We start from the raw sequence: 20,300 nt of genomic DNA on the forward strand, positions 1-20,300 counted from the left end.
GCAAGGGACTGAATTTGGGACTTTCTGCATGCAAAGCAGGTGTTCTGTGACTGAGCTACAGTCTCTCCCTTAAGTCCTTAGTCAAATCTCACTCCAACCACGAACTCAGATGGCCAAAAGCAGTTGTCACACAAACACCCACCACCATTTGCAGGACTGTTGATATAGGGGTCAGCGTGGTGCGTGTGCTGCCCTTCACTCGAATCTCGCTCAAACCGTGACCTGATTAGACCGCGTTAGGCTAGCTGCTCTTCTCCCAGGTTTGCCATCCTCTGCAGCCTGAGGATACAAATACCAGCCTACCCTGCAGGGCTATTGTAAAGCGCACTGAGATGTACGTGAAGGGCTTTTAATGCTCAAAAAGCTCCATATAAATGCTGTGTTGCTATTCCCAGTTTAAAACATGGCACCCCCACCAGGTTTCTTGTCTCTCCTGATTTTTTTTTATTTCTTAAGCTTTTTTTTCAAATAACAAGAAACTGGGAGGCTGGCATGCCAGCAACATGTGTTGCCCTCCAGCACCTTCTTTATCTGGGTTCAAAAGAGCAGTCCTGTATTTTGGAGCTTAGACCAATACTCTGCCTTGTATTGGGTTCTCGGGCCAGTTATTTTTCTTTTAGTCTCACCAATTTGCCTTCTGGGTAATGGGTGCCTTGTGACTGGCCATGCCCAAGACGGAAGCCATTTTATCAATGGGCAAGCCCCCCTATGACAGCCATTTTGTGAGAGCACCCAAAAAAGTTGGGGACCACTGATGTCGGAAAACAAAGCACAATCTTGAATTAATCTCTGGCTCTTTAAGAGACATCAGACAGGGTGGAGTTGGCCCGATAATACCTCTCTGAACAGACTTGCATCCAACTAGGTGAGTGTGCATTTCACTATTTGCCAAGACTGGTGGCCCGAAAAAGCAGCCAAACAGGTTAACTGCAGTTAATGTTCCACTGGCCATCAAAGCATTAACTGCTGCCCTGCTTGACATTAGGTTTGCTCTGTCAGCAAATCTTTGAGCTTGCAGAGGGGGCCGCAAAGTGGAGGGAAGAGAGAAACACGCCCGCAATCTGCTTATACTGGAAGCAGGGAATGTGCCCAGGGCAGTGCCCCCGCCCCAGGCTGCTCGAGAACACTGTGCCCTTTGACCTGGTGCAACCCACACCTCTTCAGCACTGAGCAGCCTCACAGAGGCCGACGTGGAGTAGCCTGTGCTCCTGTGGTTGGTCACGAGGGTCTCTCTCCCTCTGGGTCTTACGCCAGCAGGAAAGGAGTCTTCTGGGTTTGCCAGTCCAACTTTACCATCCAATTCCTTTCATGGAGCAAGTGTATCTCTTAGCATATGGTCTTCATGCTAAATCTTCATGTGTCAGGGGTGTGAATAGTTGCTCGTCTGTGTGGCGAGTTGGAATTGCCTTTAGGCAACCAGGCAGGCTCAGCTCCTCTGAGGAGGGTATTTGTTACACTTGCATGGTGTAACAGCAAACTTGGGGGGAGGGGTGTAAGAGTGGACTGTACCTCCAATTTTAATTCCGGAACGGGGCGGAGAGAAGCATGCTTCTGTGATCAGAACTTTGGAAAATGCTGAAATCCACCAGCACCTTAACCAACCAAAGAACCTACAATTCTGAATGAGGCCATGAAAATTGACACAGTTTACCCCAAATTGAGAAGAGAGGCTTGTGGATAACCCCCAGCCCTCAATCCTATAACGTGGATAACTAGATTCATGGATCGTGATATGGAAAAGGCCGAGAAAACTCTTAGATAGCCAGTGGGGGATGCTGAGAGCAACGGAAAGATTGATGCACGTCATTGGCTTTCAACGCCAACAGGGTCAGCGGAGAGTTCCCTCCCCCACTTCACCACAAAGCCCGGGATCTCTCGCTCTTAGCAGGCAGCCTGCAAAGACCAGTCACAGCTGCAAGAGGCTCTTACCAATGATGGGACATGGAAACAACTGCTGAGGCTGCAGCTGTCATCCAAACCGCATTCCCCCCACCCCCTGCAAAAAAAAGAAGCCTTTTTTCCTGTTCAGGCTCAAATCCTATTTTCAGTTTTAAAGACATTTTCACAATCTGGAGCCAAAGGAGACTGGAAACAGCTGAAGTTGAGAGAAGAGGACAACCCACCCTCTCCTTCTCTCAAGTCCTGCTCTATGGCAAACACCCTGAATATGTAGCCAGGCGTTACCCCATCTCGAGCTGCTTGGCAGGCTCTAGAGAATGGGGGAAAGGCAAAGGAGCATCTTGTTGTTTTGCTTTTTTTGCATACTGGATGGGGAAAGCAAAGGAGAGTATTGAAATTCTTCTACACATGCTTACCTGGGAGACATTGGGTCTTCCTTCTGAGTAAACATGCACAGGGTCAGAGCGTTAAGAGTTTGAGCTGAGAGCCCCGGAGTCTCCATTTCAAATCTTACCTTCACCACACTCACTAGATGTCCATGAGCAAGTCAATATGCTCTCTGCCTCAGTTCCCCCACCTACAAAATGGGTATTATAATACCACCAAATCTGATAGGGCTTTGTAAGAACTGCTGAGGCAATGTAGGCAAAGAGCTATATAAAGTAGTAGTAGAATTAACTTTAGATGCTGCTGCTCTGGCTTTATTCCTACACAGAAAGCACACAAGCTTACACACACACGCACACACACACACACAAGCTAGCTCACCCTTATCCAACCTTGTGCCCTCCAGTTGTGTTGGGCTGCAGCGCCCATAATGCCTTGCTGCCATGGCCATTGGCTTGCACAAACTTATGGCTTGAACTCTACATTACTTCAGATTGGTTCTGATGATCCATAGCAGCAGAAGCCCACTTCACCCTGCTTCTGAAGGATCGGGCTTCCTAATGCTGTCAGAATTCCACAGAATCTCAGGGAAAGGACATAGTCATTCTAGAGAATCGAGGGAAGGAAGCACCAGAGATTCTAGCAAAGCCTATAGGTGGGTTATTGTTGTTGTTGTTGTTCAGTCGTTCAGTCGTGTCCGACTCTTCGTGACCCCATGGACCATAGCACGCCAGGCCCTCCTGTCCTGCACTCTCTTATAGGTGGGTGCTCAACCTAAAATTTTGATCCTAAGCATCCCGGTTGTTGCTGCCCTCGGTTCCAGCCTGCCAAAGCCTTGAAAAGAAGAAACAGGCTACTCTTCATCCCATGGTGGAGACAGGCGTGGTCACACCAGAAATAGCCACACTAGGAGAACAGGCTGTACTGCCTCGTTTTGCTGAGTAATCCCCTCTGACTGTATGGTAAGCTCCCACTATTAAACTGCTGAGCAATCTCCATAAATCCTGGTCTGGAGACACAGTAACTGTTATCGACAGCTGTGCAGGCCCCCAGAGCTGCCGCAAAGGGTCATCTGGGAACATCCCCAAAGGTAAGCTCCTCACCCCGGTATTTATGCAGTTCATAAATGCATCATGCAAAGTGAAGGATGGTTAGTGGGGAAAGATTGTGTCCTTGTTCAGCAACCACCAACATTGTTCTGTACCATTTCTGCCACTTATTTCCCCCAGTTCTCCAGAACAACTCTTTGGCCAGACCCTAGAAGCTGGAGGTAGCATCCTTCAGAAGTTGGGTAAATGGGAGAATAAAGGCGTGGCTGCACATAAGAATGTACATTTCCAGCTTCTCTTCCTGGCTCCAGTGTGACCACAAAGGCAGCAGGAAGTAGGACAGTATAGAATTATTTATAACGTATAAAGCTCCTAAAATTTTTAAGTGCTATACAGAGAGGTTTTTTAAGGTCCCTGCCCACAGTCTTACAAAAAAGTAGACATGACACAAAAGGAGAAAAAGGAAGAAGAGGGAAACAAGGGAATTCAGACAGTAGGTTGCTACTTTCTGTTAGTCCCATAGATATGAGGGTTTCTACAGACTTTTCACATTACTTCTATCTGGATGTTCACAGGCAGCAATATGTCCCCTTTCCAGTTTCACAGAGGTTTCCTGCTTTCACATTAATATAAACCCTCCCTGCTTACATTTGACACAACAGTACTGTGCCATGGCTTGGCTACGGTGAGCCCTTAAAGAGGCCCTCTCTTATATCCCCATGACAGCTTGCCCAGGTCCAGAAGCCCATTAACTCTCTTGGCCAGCTTTCCCCAACCTATGGCCCTCCAGATGTGTTGGACTACAACCCCCATCATGCCCAGCCAGCAGTCATGGTGGCTGGGGGATACTGGGAGCTGTAGTCCAACATATCCAGAGGGCCCCAGGTTGGGAACGCCTTCTCTTGCCCAAAGTATGGCGCACCTCCCATGATCCTTTGCAGCTGGGTTTCAGGCAGGCAGCCCATTTGCTCCCTTGGCCAAAGTCCCACGCTCCTTTGCAACTTAACCAGGTTCAACGGGTGGGCAACTTGTGGCCCTCCTGATGTTGCTGGACAGCAACTCCCATCATCCCTCACCACTGGCTATTCTGGCTAGGGCTGATGGGAGTTGTAGCTTGACCAGCCCCAAATTCATAGGTACAGAGCTCCCTTGGCCAAAATTCAAGGCAGCTCCCATAAGCCTTCGCCTTTTTACTAGCTTGACGTACTGTAGCGTGGGCGGGTTTTTCTTTAGTTTAACGTTTGGAGTAGGCCGTTGGTACTAGTGGGGAATTTCCCTCCCCCTTTATGAGTCTTGAGTTCCCATTGGTTCAAACTAACAAGGGCGGGAACTGAAGCTCCGTTTACCAATTAAAATAAAGGCCGAGGGCTTTGGGTCCGGTGGTTTTCAGCAAGGGCGGTTGACAGGCACACAAAAATAACCAATAAAAATAATTCAGGGAGACAATGACTTCGTTTATAGGAACAAATAAATACGAGGGTGGTTTCTTGAGATTTGAACCAATCAGCATTAGCATTGCTATGACGGACATGCCAAATAGCCATTTAGATAACAGAGACAGACTGCAGCGATCTCGATGAGCCAACGGTTTTTTGGAGAAGAAGGAGGGCGTTCCACGAGAGGCAATGCGGTGGGGCGGGATGCGGATTGGAAGGACGTCGATTTGACCCAATGCGTTTGAAGGGAGGGCGGATGGAGGCGCCTTCTGGCCAACCGAAAAGGGCAAGCGGCTTGATAAGCAGATGCGAAAGCGAATCAAGACGGCAGGCGGGAGACACCCGGCCCTATGGCGGCGGAGGGCGGGACGCAGGTAGGTAAGGTACCGCCTTGGCCCAATGAGCGCCGCGGCGCTGTTGAGTGACGGCAGACGAACCCAATAGAGGCGTGCCTGAGGAGGGAGCGAGGGTGGGCAGGTGTAGTGTGGGCGCCATGTCGCGGCGGAGGTGGCGAGGCTCGCAGAGCGGCGAGGGCGGCGGCGGCGGCTCGGGACGCGGAGGAGACATGGTGAAGATGGCTGGCGGAGGCGGCGGAGGCTCGGGCCGCTATTACGGGGGCGGCCCTGAAGGCGGCCGCGCCCCGAAGCGCCAGAAAACGGAGAACGCGGACCACGGGCCGGGGGGAGCGGCCGGCGGAGGCGGGGTGAGAGCGCGGCGCGGGCGGCCGGGCGAGGCGGCCGCGGGGGCCCGGCGGCCGCGGGAGGAGGGCGGATGTGCGGGGAGGCGAGGCCGGAAGCGCGGCGGGCCTCGAGCGGGGCCAGGGCTCCAGCGCGGCCTTCCCCATCCCGCTTCCCACCCCCGCCCGCGCGAGGTGTGCCGGACTACAACTCGCCACTCCCAGCCAGCCTGGTCAGCGGGCGCGCCGGCTGGGGACTATGGGCCGCGTAGTCCAGGCCCCCTGGAGCGCCCCAGATCGGACGTACAGTCTCAGGGAGGGGAGCCCTGGCCCTGACGCGTCTTGCCGGCGGCTTCCTTCTCCCACCCCCCGCCTCAAGGCCAAGACTGGAAGGCGTCAGGTTGGGAGGAGAGCGGCTCTCGCCGGCGGTGGGTGTCGCCCCGTGGAGCCTCCATGCGCAGGAGCACTCCTCCCGCTGGCGCCTTGGCAGAGGACGAGGCCAGGGGGTGTCGTCAGGGCAGGACTCTGGGGCAGACACCCTGGGCCCTGCTCAGCAAAATGGGTAAGGGGGGGGGCCGGACACACCAGTGTTGCAGGTTGCCGTCTAAAGGGGTGGTGGTGGTGGTGGCATAAGATGGTCGAGCCCAGAGTCCGAAATTCTCCTACCTGCACCACTGGCCACAAGGAGATGTGCTCCCTGACCCCGAGGACCTTTCCGTCTTGGTGTACTATGATTTCATGGTCTAATAAGCAGGGTGGCTTCTGGTTTGGGGCATTCTACCGTCTCGTTTGGATGGTGTTAAAAGAGTGGTGGGGGAATTATGGAGGACTTACTTTGCTGGGGGCTGAAAGATGGACGTAACCTATAATAGGTAAGCAGAGCCCTCATGTACTGAAGCAGTTGACCAGTGCAGTGAAGTACTGCTTCGTGCTCTGATAAAGGGTTATTTTATTTATTCGTTTCGTTTCTGTACCGCCTAATAGGCAAAACTCTCTGGGCGGTTCACAGAAATTAAAACCAAGGATTTTAATTTAAGTTAAAACCAGTTTAACTCAGCCTTCCCCAAATAGGTGTCCTCCAGGTGTGTTCCACTGCAACCTGAAGCTGGCTGGGGGATGCTGGGAGTTGTAATCCAACACATCTGGAGGAAATCAGGTTGGGGAAGGCAGAGTTCTCTTTTGGAGTTTAGAAGGCTCTTCAAAAGGTAGGGGCTAATTTGTAATTGTAAGGCATGAGGGTGCATGGAACAACCATGTACGTTGGCAGTCTAGCGGGACAGACAAAAGGGGAAGTATATCTTGGTGCCAAAGCGTATTAAACTACATTGCAGAACTCGCTGCCCCAATATGTGGTTAATGGCTTGAAAAAGGAGCATATAAAGGCATGGAAGATGGGTCTGTCATTGCATATCGGCCATAATAAATAAACTAGAACTTCCGTGCTGGGGACACATGTGAAGTGGCCACCATCTTCATCCCCCTTGCACCAGATGCAAATGGAAAGCTTGACCAGATTAGTCATTTGCTCAGATCCTGCAGGGCAATTCAATATAATGGTGTGTGGATGGAAAGCTTCCAGAGCTCGTGGGGCTGATGAGTAAGGGGTTGAATATGGTGGAGAGAATAGGACAGAGAACATGAAGGGTTAAATCATTTGTGTGGGTAGGGTTTGAAGAGGTGCAAATATGAATTGTGGGGTGGTGCAACTAGGGTGTCAATAGGAAGGAGAAAGTTCTTATAGCATGTGAAGGGAGGTTATTTTCTCATTTACCCTATCCTAAATACTTGGGTACTAATAATGGACATACTAACATGTCCTATTCATGATTTATCCTAAATTTGCTAAATTTTAACAGCCAAATACCAATGTGAATCAAATATCTTGGATAGAATGTAATGGTCGTGGGAGCATGATCATGTCCAGGGCAGCTATTTCTAGGGAAAATACTTCCCACTATGCCACACACACCCTGCAAAATGCAGGGCAAAGTGCTTTTTCCCCATTTCCTGTTGGGTTAGGACAGCACATTGCTAACCCAGGAACCGCAAACATGAAGTGGTCAAGGAAATATGGATGAGGGTTTGAAATCAACTACCGATCATCTAGGTGTGACCTGCTAGAGCGCACTATCTGCTACTAGCAACCTAGTTTGTTGTCCCTCTACTGTGTTGCATATGCTTTGGCTTGTGAGTGGTGTGGCAAATAATACCTGTTTCTAGATGAAGGCATGAAACTTAATTTTTTGGGAGAAAATAACTGTTGAACTACCTTTTGGTGTCATTACCATATTTGAGCATCTTGGCCGTAACTTTTCCAGGTGCCCTCAGGGCAACATTACCTCTGCCTGATCTGATTAGCAAGACTGGAAGTCTCTTTAGGTTGCATATTCACATTTTAGGTTGCATGTTCATGTTTACTTGCAATGGGGGAAGAGGCTTTTCTCACAGGGTGGGGGTGTTGAACATGGAGCCTATATTTTTCCTAGAATATGTAGCATCAGTACATAGCCTGCTCTTATTAAATTTTAAAAAATCTAAAATGGACTAGCTAAAGATAACAAGGAGGGCCAAGTTAGTACAGGGAGTTTTTCCTTAATGTTCAGTTGACCCACTGAATAAGTTCTAGCTTTTCCTCTTTTGGGGGTAAGTGGCATAGATTAAACTGTTCCAGGGGTCTGTAGTGGAGAATTAACCTTTGCGAAAGAGGCTATGCTGCATTCAGAGCTAGCACAGTCCAGAGAAGCCAAGTGGTGTTCTCAACAGACTCTTCCCATCTTTTTTTGACAGGAGAACTACGATGACCCCCACAAGCCAGCTGCTTCCCCCGTTGTTCACATCCGGGGTCTGATTGATGGTGTTGTGGAAGCTGATCTTGTGGAGGCCCTGCAGGAATTTGGCCCTATCAGGTTAGCAGTGGGCAAACTAGGCATCCAGGGAAATGGAACAGAGGATGGTTAAGTGTTCCTCCTGTGTATGTGTTGACTACTTAAGCAGTGTGGTTCCTTTTCTCCCCAAGCTATGTGGTGGTGATGCCCAAAAAAAGGCAGGCCCTGGTGGAGTTTGAGGATATCCTGGGAGCCTGCAATGCTGTGAATTACGCAGCTGACAACCAGATCTACATTGCTGGGCACCCAGCCTTTGTCAACTATTCCACCAGCCAGAAGATATCGCGTCCTGGTGACTCAGATGATTCTAGGGGAGTCAACAATGTTCTGCTCTTCACCATCCTGAACCCCATCTACTCCATCACAACGGTGCGTAGTGATGCTGCACAAGCGGGTTGTGCTGAGCCAGAAATGTGTCCCTAGCACTTGAGTACACAGCAGTCCAGGTCTTGGTTAGGCCCCACTGCTTGTTTCAGGCAATGCAGGTGAATACTGATAAGCTTGCAGGTGAGCTTCTAAGGATAATGCTCTCCATACAAGTCCATCTGTTAGCACAGAACGGGTTGCCTGGATGCTAGGTTGGACGGGAGTGATGTGATTCAGTGCCTTTGAAGTGGTTTAGGCTGGTCTGTTGCCTTGCCTCTCTGAGAGGTGCCAGTGAAGTCTCATAAAGCTAGGGCTACCTAAGGAATCAAGGGGGCAGGGCTGTTCTTCTAAAGATGTGCCAACTTCTCTTGCACCTCCTCACAGGATGTGCTGTATACCATCTGCAACCCATGTGGACCAGTACAGCGAATTGTTATTTTCCGAAAGAATGGAGTCCAGGCTATGGTGGAATATCCTTTTTTCCCCTCTCCTCTGATGACTGAGAAGGCTGTAGCTTTTGGATGGAGTGGTGCAGTTAGAGCACCTTACAGCCTGGACAAGGACAGGTGGCTTTTATCTGCTTTAACTTTTTGATGGGAATAATAATTGCTGTGTAAATGGAGAGCAAAGGCTAGTAACTGGAGGGAACATCTGAGCTGGAGTGGGTGGTCCCCTGATTCAGCCCTTCAAAAAGCAGTTACCTCTATTTGATGACTTCCTTGATAGTCTACCGTGACAGTGTAGGTTTACAAATCCCTGCTTCATGTTTGAACCTAGATCAACCAGTCCTATTGCTGGGGCCAATTGGGACTTGGCAGACTACTCTGGCAAACTTCTTAATTTAACCCTGACCTGATTATCTACGGTGAGTGACACTTGTGGCTAGGTAGACCTACTGCTACCCTGTTGGTGCAGCATCTACATTAAAAGACTAGAGCAGCCTTCCCAACCTGACATCCTCCAGATGAGTTGGACTGCCACTCCCATGGCTGGGGCTTATGGGAGTTACAGTCCAAAGCATCTGGAGGCCACTGGGCTGGGTAAGAGGCATTATGGATTCAAAGGAATGGGTTTTGTTCTGAATGTATACTGTCCCGGGTTGGACAAAGGAGCTGGGAATGAAAGTAAAGGCAGGCCAAAAACATCAATTGCTTCTGAAAGGGCCTGATAATAAAGTCTTCATAGTTGCATTAAGTCTTTAGGTGGCCAAAACCATGCCAGGTTCTTCTGGGGCTTCCTTAACACTGCAAACATTTGACTCTGTGCAGAGTGCACAAAGAGCAAAGGCTTCTCTGAATGGGGCTGACATTTACTCTGGCTGCTGTACTCTGAAGATTGAATATGCAAAGGTGAGTGGTGCTGTGGAGGATGGGATATGGGTGTCTCTGTCCATGGAAAGATCGTTCCATCATAAACAAGCAGTGGCATGCTGGGTTGATGAATGTGAAGGGACCTGAGATTACTTTTGTCGCCAGGCGAATCTAAGCAATTTTTTCCACAGTTCAGATATGTACTCTCCGTCCTAAAGGCTTAAGACTAGTCATAAAATTATACAAAGGTTTTCCTTCCCTAAAGCCTCCAAGTCTGCCCCCAGTTCCTTCCTCTCCTAATGCATAACCGCTTGAGCTGCCGATCTCGAGTCTTGCTGTTACTTAGGTACTTCTTGTGAACTACCCAGAGAGCTTTGGCTATTGGGCAGTATAGGAATGTAATAAAACAAAATAAAGTGGTTTCTTAACTGACACAGCAATAGCTGCTTATGTTTGGTCACATGAGGAGTGACAGGAAAGTGGAAAGTGAAGTCTCCCAATCAAGTGTTGGGACCTCAGAGTTTGGTAGTATCTCTGCCCCCTCCTATCCAGAGCCTCTTGCCTATCTAGAAGCAAAGCACAGGGAGTTTCTGCTTATAGGCTGGCTAAGCTGTGGAACATGTTGCCGCAACATTTTTGTGATGGCTGCTAGCAAAGAAGACTACCTAGGGAAGGAGTGAAAAACCTCAGGCACAGGTCCCCAGATGTTCACGCACCCTTCCCTTGGGCGCACCCTTTCCCTCGACCACTGATTGTTTGATAGTTTCTCAGCTTTTGTGCAGTTTTTCCCCCATTCTAAAAGGTTGAAATGTCTCGCCTAAGGCTTAGTTATTGGCAGTAAGAGCTTTAAACTAAAATATGCTGGTGTTGTTTGTATTTTTGGCCCTGCCCCCTTTGCCCCCACCCGTCATGAATGCAGCCTCAAGAATTTCTCTGAAAAAGAATTCAGCCTTTGGGCTGAAGGACATTCCTCACCCTGACATAGGGTATAAGCATATTGGCTGTTTAGCTGTGATAGCAAAAAGTATCCCCATTATGTTAATAGACTGTATAACAGACTGCTAATGCAGGGTAGATAACGGTTGCTATGCCTGGTTGTGGCTCTCATAATGAGCCAGGTGGATCATTGGCCCGGCCCAGCAGGTGTGTTGTGATGCGTGATGTACAGCTCAACCATCAGTGCCATAAAGCATTTGGAAGAGGCACACAGCAGCAGGTTATATGCACACTCTTAGACTTCCTGCATTACTGTTCTATGATTGTGTGTGTTTTTTAGCCTACCCGCCTGAATGTGTTCAAGAATGACCAGGACACATGGGACTACACTAACCCCAACCTCAGTGGACAAGGTAACCTTGATAGACTTGCTTTAAAGCCTCACACAACCCCTTGCCTTTCCCGTTGAGTAGCACACTTCATAGATCTGATTTGTGTGATGTAATGCCATTTGCCTGCTCTCCAGCATAGTGCCTGACTTTGGAAGTCTGGAGGCTAATGCAGCAGTGCTTTGACTTGGTAAGGCGCTGTTTGGGCCATTGGAGCCTTTTTGGGGTGGCCTGTTAAGACACAAGACAGGTGGGGGTAGATAGCGACATTGATGACGGGGAGGAGTTTGGGAAGTGGCTTCATCTTGCTGTCCTGTGTCTGTGGGGAGTGTGCCATGTACAGCCCCCATCTTGAGCCTGGCTGTGTTGTGTTACGGTCTCTAGCCCACTTGTGGCAGTATTAGAAAACTGGAATGCAGTGTCGGGAACATGGCACACAGTTAAAAGGGGACGTGACCCCTGAAATCTGTAAAAGGTGTGGCTACCAGGGTGAAGAACAGGCTGCACTAAGATTGCTTTGCAACACAGAATGGACTTTAGGAAGCTCTTGATCCTGGAGGTACACTTCAGGTAATGGCCATTTTCCTCCATTTGACAATGCATATCGTTGAAAGCCGGAGTATCAAATGGCCTGTTGACCCAACTCCAATTCAGTGAATTGCTGTACAGCACTCTTGGCACTCCGTGGGTGGTGTCAGCCCCTTGCAGAAACCTGGTTTGCACTTGGCAGTGCACATAGGATAGCAGTGGGTAGTTAACGGGAAGGGAAGGGGTTCCTACTCATGCTCAAGGGAACTCCTGAGCGCGCATGCAGCCCACAGGTGTTTTTTGAATGAGGAATGCGGTTCTTCTACTGGGGGCCTCAAATGCCATTCCCTGGAAAGGAAGGTGAGCAAGTTAAACTTTAGATCAGCCTTTCCCAACCTCGTGCCCTCCAGATGCAGCCCTCAACATCCCTGACAATTTTTCACACCGACTGGATGTGATGGGAATTGTAGTCTAAAACATGGAGGGCACGAGATTGGGGAAGGCTGCTTTAGAGGCTCCAGATCAGCCTAAAGTTGATTAGAAAGCCCTGCTTTGACCCATCCTATTTCTGCAGCTTGTGTACAAGGGTGATGTCGCCCTTGTGTCTGCTAGACAGTGTCTCTACTACAGACATTAAGGGAACAATCCTATGCATGTTTAGACAGGGGGCGGGGGGGGGAAGTCCTACAGTTCCCAGCATGCTGCAGCCAGCATGGCTGGCTAGAATGATGCTGGGAGCTGTAGGACTATTTCCGTCTAAACAAGGATAAGCTTGTGCCCTAAATCAGCTTAAAGCTGAATGTCTTTGTACAGTAGATGGGTCCTTAAAACTTGGCAGCTGAGCTGCTGTGTTCCATGGATGTAGAAGGATCGCCTAATAGTGCTCCAAACACACAGTTGTGGGAGGCTGTTGATCCAGGGGTCTGGCAGAGGTCATTTTTGACCCTACCTCCACAGCAAAGCAAGCAATGGCATTACATGACTTGACATGAACATGACTCACTTTCTCCTCCAAGGTACATAACTAGAAGATGTGCAGATTGGCAGTGGCTAGTTGGCAGGGCTGCGCAGTTCAGTTAGCTGCCTCCTGGCTCTTCTGTCTTGAGGCTGGGCAAAGAGGAGGTGCATTAACCTGGCCTTTCCCCAGCTCTGAAAAGTGCTTTCACACATGACCCTGGGGAAGCCGTATGCTACTGCAGTGGAAGTCCTGAATTGCCTGTGATCTGCCTTCTGCTACACACTCCTTAACACCACACAGTATAGGAAAAAAAGGCCAACCTTCCACTAGCTCTGCCTGGAGAAAACATGCAGCATCTTAAATGTACCCGAAACGCAGCAGATTGAGTTCATTTTTTAACATCAAGAACACAACACCGTGATCCAAGAAACATCTACAAGCACAGAGTGAGACAGAGAGAAAGAGAGAAAGACGCACCAGGCCACGACATTCTTACAAATCCAAACCAAAAAAACAAAACCTTGAACCCAAGAATGTAACACAGAAACTAGGAAAACACAGACCAGAGGGGTCTCAGACAAAATGCACCAGCGCTCTTACCGGAGAACGGAGTAGATCCCAGAGACCCTCCAAGACATAGGATGCTCTCCATATCAACACGGTTTGGTTTGGGAGGGCAGTTTATCACTCCTTTTCTTGCAGTCCTCGGCTGCCAACATTTATCAGCGCCAACCGGAGACAGACAAAAACAAACACCAAGTACCCAAAGCCCCCAGCTCCCTAGAGACTGGGGGTGCTTTCTGCTCCAGAGGGCACTTGGGATCCAAGGCACATTCCATTAACAGAGGAGAGACATGCACACGGGAGACCTACACAGAGCCAGGAGCACCAAACCTGTTAACAGCACATGACAAAACATCAGGAGATGCAACACGGAAGGGACACTCATTATTACACCTTTGTTATGTCCTTTTTTCTTGATACCATCTGAAGAAAAAAACATCTGTGAGCCCTTTTTTATTTAAAAAAATTTTTTTTACTTAATTGTATCAGTTTTGTGCCTTTTGACTTGTATTTGACTCTGAAACCATGTAACGCAGGGTCGCAGTGTATGTTTGATGGGACGCCATCTTTCAGAACTGTGCTTACACTGTTGAAGCGTCCAATGGTAAGAGAAATGCAGAATATGTATGTGACAATGGACATTGTACTGTATACTCCTGCTGTAAGTAGCCCTTTTCAATCTTTGTAATGACTGTTGAAAATAAACTGTGCGAAACACCTCTTTTTTTGTAAACAAAATGACATTGTATGGATTGCTTTAAATTCTTCTGCCTTGTATACAATTATGTGTTTTAACTTCATGACTGCTGGTTTTTTTGCTTTGCTTTGCCATACTCTGTCTTGCTTAATCCCTTTAGCTCTGCTAGAATTGTGGTTGTACAGGGGTGGTGGTGGTACAGTAATCTTTTTTTCCCCCGTTGCCCCAAGGGGAACTGTAGGGTGCTTCGTTGGTCATGACATCAGTTTCCTTTGATTCTCTTCTTCCTCTCCCCGCCAGCTATTTTGTACCTTTCTTTTAGAAAGTGGGTGGTTTGTATGATTTTGGCATTATGTTCTCAGACACAGCTGATATAAACTGAAGTTATCCTGCTTAGGCCAAAAGGACACTGTCTTGAGGATGACACTGGATCCAAGCACCAAAAAAAACCTATGCCAAGGTTGAATGTGTAGAGTTGCAACCAGCTTTTCTGGGCTGACTTGCTATTTACACTGCAGCTTACTTGGCCTATTGCAACTAAGTACACTTAGTGTACCAGGCTAAATGGTCCCTTCCAGAGCTCTTCTCCTACCGCCTTGCTCAAAGTGGGCAGAGGGGGTAGGGTGGCTGCATTGGGAAGAGAGCCCAGTGTACTTTGCACCCTTGGAAAGGAGGAGTTGACATTTCATTCCACCCTTGTGTCTTCCAGTGACTGGAGGCAGATCTCATTCTGAGGGTGTTGGAAATATTTAACTTGAGGAGAGCCATGGGCTGGACTTAATGACCTAAGCAAGGCCTCCTAGTCTCCAGCTCTGCCCCAGAGATACAGATGCCAGGCTGTGCTTATAAGTTTCTAATGGCGACCTCCTTTTGGCAGGTGAGCCAGGTGGTAACCCCAATAAGCGGCAGAGACAGCCTCCTCTCCTCGGGGACCATCCTGCTGAATATGGTAAGAGGTTGGCACAAGTGACAGCATCCAGGCTAGCAGGCTCTGAAACTTGTCCAGCCTTACCTGCTGGGATTCCTAACATTGGTTTCCTCCCCAGGTGGACCTCATGGTGGCTATCACGGGCACTACCATGATGAAGGCTATGGCCCTCCACCACCTCACTACGAAGGGAGGCGGATGGGACCACCCGTGGGTGGCCGCCATCGGGGACCAAGCCGCTATGGACCTCAGTACGGACACCCCCCTCCACCCCCACCACCCCCGGAGTATGGCCCCCATGCTGACAGCCCAGTCCTGATGGTCTACGGCTTGGACCAGTCCAAGATGAATTGTGACAGGGTCTTCAATGTCTTCTGCCTTTATGGAAATGTGGAGAAGGTAAGAGGTACCTGAAGGTTTCCTTCCCCCTGGAGCAATGTGGAGTTGGTTTTAGTGTCGTATTCAACTGGCTGGCAAAATGGCTCCACGGTTCCACTTGTTAATCCCAAGACATGCTGAGTGGGACCAGTTTGTTCTTCAGTGGTGGGGGTGATACAGCAGTGGGTTCCTCTTATTTGCATTGGAGGCAGGGTTGTCCAAATAATTGGATGCTTGGTCCCTCCCAGTAGGAAATCTCTCCATGTTCTGGGCCTGCCTGCTTCTACCTAGGGAGGTGGTGGGCTCTCCCACACTGGAGGCATTCAAGACGAGGCTGGACAGCCATCTGTCAGGGATGCCCTGACTTGCATTCCTGCATTGAGCAGGGGCTTGGACTCGATGGCCTTGTAGGCCCCTTCCAACCCTACTATTCTATGATTCTACAACACTTCAGATCTGAACTCCTCGTGCGCGCAGTTGGAGTTGGCATCAGGCTTTGCGGTGCCCTTGGACAAGATTGGCAGAGGGAGGCTTCCCTCTAGCCCCATCTCTTTTTCATCTCCATTGCCGCTGCCTTGTCCTGTTCTCCTGGGCACAATTCGTACCGCCACCCAGGAGGAGAGGGCAAGGTGAGCAAAGGCTGCTTTCTCACTTGGAGAGGGCAGGTGAACAGGCAGTGACACCAAGGAGGAAGAGTAGCAGGGCTTTGGGGGCTGGCAGTAGTCCACCTGCTGGGGTGTTGGCCTTGGAAGATGCCCAGCAGTGCCACCCCCTGAAATGGGCCCTGGTTTACATGACGGTATCTGACCCTGATGAGAATGTGGTAGTGGGATTGCATCTCTTATTGCAGGATGCGGAGGATGTCTGGCACAGAAGGAAGGAATGACATCCTGGGAATTCTCTCGCCTTAGAGAGGAGTGTATTTACTTGGGGTGGGTTCTTGCGGTTGTTGAAAATTGTGCTAGACTACCCCAACTACTGAGAGTACAAAGCCAGATTTGAATGAAAGACAGCAAGTGGCTGCTAAACTGGGAAAGCTCATTCTTGCAGCAAGTAGTTCTCGCAAGGCACAATGACCAAAGGAAAGATGTGGGAGTAGAATTGGTATGGGAAAGTAATTGTGGATGTATCAGCTGTAGCCTTGAACCTGGTGTCCGTACTTATTAAAGGGTGCAGATTTGGAGTTGTACTGCTTAGTGTCTTGTCCCTGAAAGGGATCCGTCTTTGCCAGCAGATTTTGCGTTTCATGTTTAAATCGAGCGGTGTATTTTATTAGGTGAAGTTCATGAAAAGCAAGCCTGGAGCAGCCATGGTGGAAATGGCAGATGGCTATGCTGTGGACCGAGCAATCACCCACCTCAACAACAACTTCATGTTTGATCAAAAGCTGAATGTGTGGTGAGTTCCTCCGGGGCCCTTGCTCCGCTTCTTTGTCCTCAAGGGCTGTGCCTTGTCAGAATGACTATAGGCACCTAAGCTGCATGTTTCCCCTTTTGACTGCAGTGTGTCCAAGCAACAGGCCATCATGCCTGGCCAGTCATACGGCCTCGAGGACGGTTCATGCAGCTATAAGGATTTCAGCGGCTCTCGGAACAATAGGTTTTCAACCCCAGAGCAAGCAGCTAAGAATAGGATCCAGCACCCCAGTAACGTGCTCCATTTCTTCAACGCTCCTCTGGAGGTAACAGAAGATAACTTCTATGAGGTAAGAATTCTGATACTTTGGCCCATCCAGGGCCTGCTCGGTCACACGCAGGGCATTCCTGGAACTCTGATGGGGCTGCCAGAGCACAGGTGGCTTTGTAATAATGTGGGGGAAACAGTTCAGGGGGGAGGGAGCAATCCTATGGCTGCTAGACAGCAGCTAGATGGCCATAGGATATGCTGTTTTCCGGGAACCAACCTTGGAGCCCGTGCTCTGAGGTCAGTTCCCAGAAAACTGACACTTCCCCCCATCTGCGTTGCCTTGGAGGCAGTGCAGAGAAGCCCCATCCTCCACACTCAGAAGAGGAGCATGGAGCGGCTGAAAAGGGGCAGGGCTGGGGGTGTTCCAGGGTGGGGAGAACAGATCTGCCTAAATGACAAATCCTATGTGCTGTACAGCAGCCTCCTCTCCTGCTCAGCCGCCGCCCCCCCCCCCCCCCCCCCCGCGCGCAGCTAGACAGCTGAAAAAAGCTGTCTAGCATAAAAAGCAGGGCAGGAGAGGCGCAGAGGGAACACACACACCCCACTCGCGCTTCTCTTGCCTTGCTTTGGATAGGTGGTCGCCTCCCAACTTCGGAGGCGGCCGCCTATCTAGATAGGATTGTGCCCTACGTCTACTAAGGAGAGATACCAACAAGCTGGGTTGAGACCTACTGACTCCACTAGGGCAGATGGATCACAGGCATTGTTCTATATTTGGCTCCATCTGATGATAATTGACACCTCTTAGTTCTGGAAGGATGTGGTACAGGAAGAGGCTATGTAGCTGTGCTAAAGGACGCTCTCAAAATAGTCAAGAAACACTGGTTATTGCCTGCTCTGGCATCCTTTTCTTTTTTAAAACAAATTAGCCTTAAACATAGTCAAGGCTATTGCTATAAGATATACTTAATGTGTCTCCTTCCTACTCCTGCCAGTATATTGTAGGCATTACTGAGCTTGATTGAGCATAAGTGTCACAAACTGTGTGTTTAGTCTAATTCTAATAGATTAACATTTGGGTTGGCTTACATATAAACCTTTCTCCTGTCAGATTTGTGATGAACTGGGGGTAAAGAGACCAGCTTCAGTCAAGGTGTTTTCGGGGAAAAGTAAGTATCTGCTGCAGTTTCCCAGCCTCAAACTGCTGCTTCTCCAAAAGCAGGAATTAAGGGTGGAGTGTGCATGCTTTCTGCAAGTCAGCTGGTCTGATTGTTTAAAAGATCCTGCTCTACAAGAACTGGTCCTTTGCCCTTAAATTGAGTTTAGCATTGCTTCAAGACAGCAGAATTAAGACAGGTTAAAGCAGCCTTCCCAGGGCCCTCCAAATGTATGGAACTACTTGCATCATCTGCAGCAAGCACAATGATTGTCATGCTGGCTGTGGGTGACGGGTTGTAGTTCAGTACATCTGGAAGGCACTGGGTTGAAACCTGGGTTAAAGCATTAAAACATGCTTTGCCTTGGATTCGTGCAGATTTAAATTGTGTGGGTGGAAAACCAGCATTGTCCCCCAGGCCACCCCACAATCCAATCCTGCACATGCTGTCTGAGATGTACAAGGGAGTCTTCACTGTCCATGTGTCTACAGGTGAGAGGAGCTCCTCTGGCTTGCTGGAGTGGGAAACCAAAGGTGATGCTCTGGAGACCCTGGCATTCCTCAATCATTACCAGATGAAAAACCCAAGTAAGCCTCATCGTGGTCACATATTGTGCGCTGCTGGTTAGTGGGTTTTCTTTTTTTGAACACTGGGAAATGGTTTTGAGTATATCCCAAGATTTGGAGCTGATGACATGAAGAATAGCTGGGTTTGGGTCTCTCTGCTATAACCTGCCCCTTTACTGCTGGCAGAAAAGGTGGAATGGGGAGACTGAGTAGACACCTTCCCCAAACTGGTGTCATGGTGGCTGGGGATGGTGGGAGATGTAGTCCATCAGACTAGAGGGCAGCAGGCTGGGGAAGGCTGCCCTAAATGCTGACAGTTCTCTGACACCTTGGATACTGTCATGGCAACAGCAGCGAAAAGAGGCTGTCATCTTCACCACATAACCTAGTGTGGGAAAGGAAGAGGACAGGGCAGGTCGCTGCACAAGTGCATTATGACCTAGGCCTAATCTCGGTTTGAAGTGAAATGGACCTGTGAATTCACTTTTCTGAATCCCTCTTTTCAGAGTCGTGACACCATTGCTTCTGCCTAGTTAATGTTTGTATAAGGACTGAGGTAGACTTCAAACTGGTTTAAGTGGATGAAGTGTAGGGGGGCTAAATTTAGAAGCTCATTGGAAACATTTAAATCTTACATTGGTATTTCTGTCTCTGTTAAATGGGATGTAGCCTGCCTCAACAGGGTTTACTATGCTTGTATTGATATAAGAATAAATGGAACTTAGGGGTCCCTAATGTGCGTATGTCCTTCTCCTAGATGGGCCATATCCCTACACACTGAAACTCTGCTTCTCGACTGCTCAGCATGCCTCGTAAGTTCTGTTGGTTCCTGCCAAGGAAGACTTCTCCGTTACATTTTTTTGTGTGTGGTTTTTGCAAAGCACCCCTTCTTTGTTCCTTTTTTTTTAAAAACGCTTAAGTAGAGGCTGCCTGCTGGGAAGAAGAGAAGCCCAGTGGCATTTGGATGACATCTGATTTTAAAACTATTGTACATGTGACTTGTTTTTCCCAATTCATACTATGTGCTGCCTGTCCTACTTGGCACACCTTAATAAAGCTGTTTGGAAAATAAACTCTGGTCATAAATATTGGTGTGGTGATGCCCTTGAGAAGCTTGCTAAGACTCGGCAGTTATCGAGTTGGAGAAGGGGTGTGCGTGTGTATTGTTGGGGTTGGTATTGATAGCTTTGGGAACGGGTCTGGGTATGAAGGTGCTTTGGAAGCATGCAAGGGAGACACAGCCTGGAGACATAAAATGGAGCTCTCTGCTCTGCTCCGAAATCCAAAATTCTATTAGAGTAGCTTAAAGCAAACCTGCATATTTTACTTGCACTCAAAGTGTTCCCGTCTTGTATTAGCGAGGCCATACTCTTGACTGACTAATCCGTATTGTGCTTTGCCTCAGAGGGCCCCACTGTTCTGCAGTTATTTACCTGGAAGTAGGTACCTCACAAGTTCAAATAGCTTTACTTCTGAGTAAGCAGGCATCTAGCATTGCTGCCTAAGTATTTATTCCACGCCTACTAATTCCGTGGCTTCCAGTCAAGAGCAATAAAACTAGTTCC

The 20,300-nt window shown here is 49.0% G+C and overlaps 1 protein-coding gene across 2 annotated transcripts; it reads left to right on the plus strand.

Moving 5' to 3' along the window:
- Positions 1-5,236: 5,236 nt before the first annotated feature.
- Positions 5,237-19,808, plus strand: HNRNPL (heterogeneous nuclear ribonucleoprotein L). 2 transcript variants are annotated; one of them, XM_084814863.1, is made up of 13 exons: positions 5,237-5,474; positions 8,235-8,353; positions 8,464-8,701; positions 9,083-9,168; positions 9,951-10,047; positions 11,285-11,357; positions 14,958-15,029; positions 15,127-15,407; positions 16,663-16,784; positions 16,890-17,091; positions 18,124-18,181; positions 18,661-18,756; positions 19,493-19,808. In XM_084814863.1, exons 1-13 carry the CDS (start codon positions 5,265-5,267, stop codon positions 19,549-19,551), a joined length of 1,713 nt encoding a protein of 570 aa, XP_084670989.1. In that variant the 5' UTR covers positions 5,237-5,264; the 3' UTR covers positions 19,552-19,808. The 2 variants fall into 2 exon arrangements, with proteins under 2 accessions (XP_084670989.1, XP_084670988.1); XM_084814862.1 differs by lacking the exons at positions 18,124-18,181; positions 18,661-18,756; positions 19,493-19,808 and having other exon boundaries at positions 16,890-17,643.
- Positions 19,809-20,300: the final 492 nt, after the last annotated feature.

This window comes from Heloderma suspectum, chromosome 10 (genome assembly GCF_057233095.1).
Source record: "Heloderma suspectum isolate Gila_16-S chromosome 10, 16-S_ref, whole genome shotgun sequence".
In the NCBI taxonomy this organism is placed as follows: domain Eukaryota; kingdom Metazoa; phylum Chordata; class Lepidosauria; order Squamata; family Helodermatidae; genus Heloderma; species Heloderma suspectum.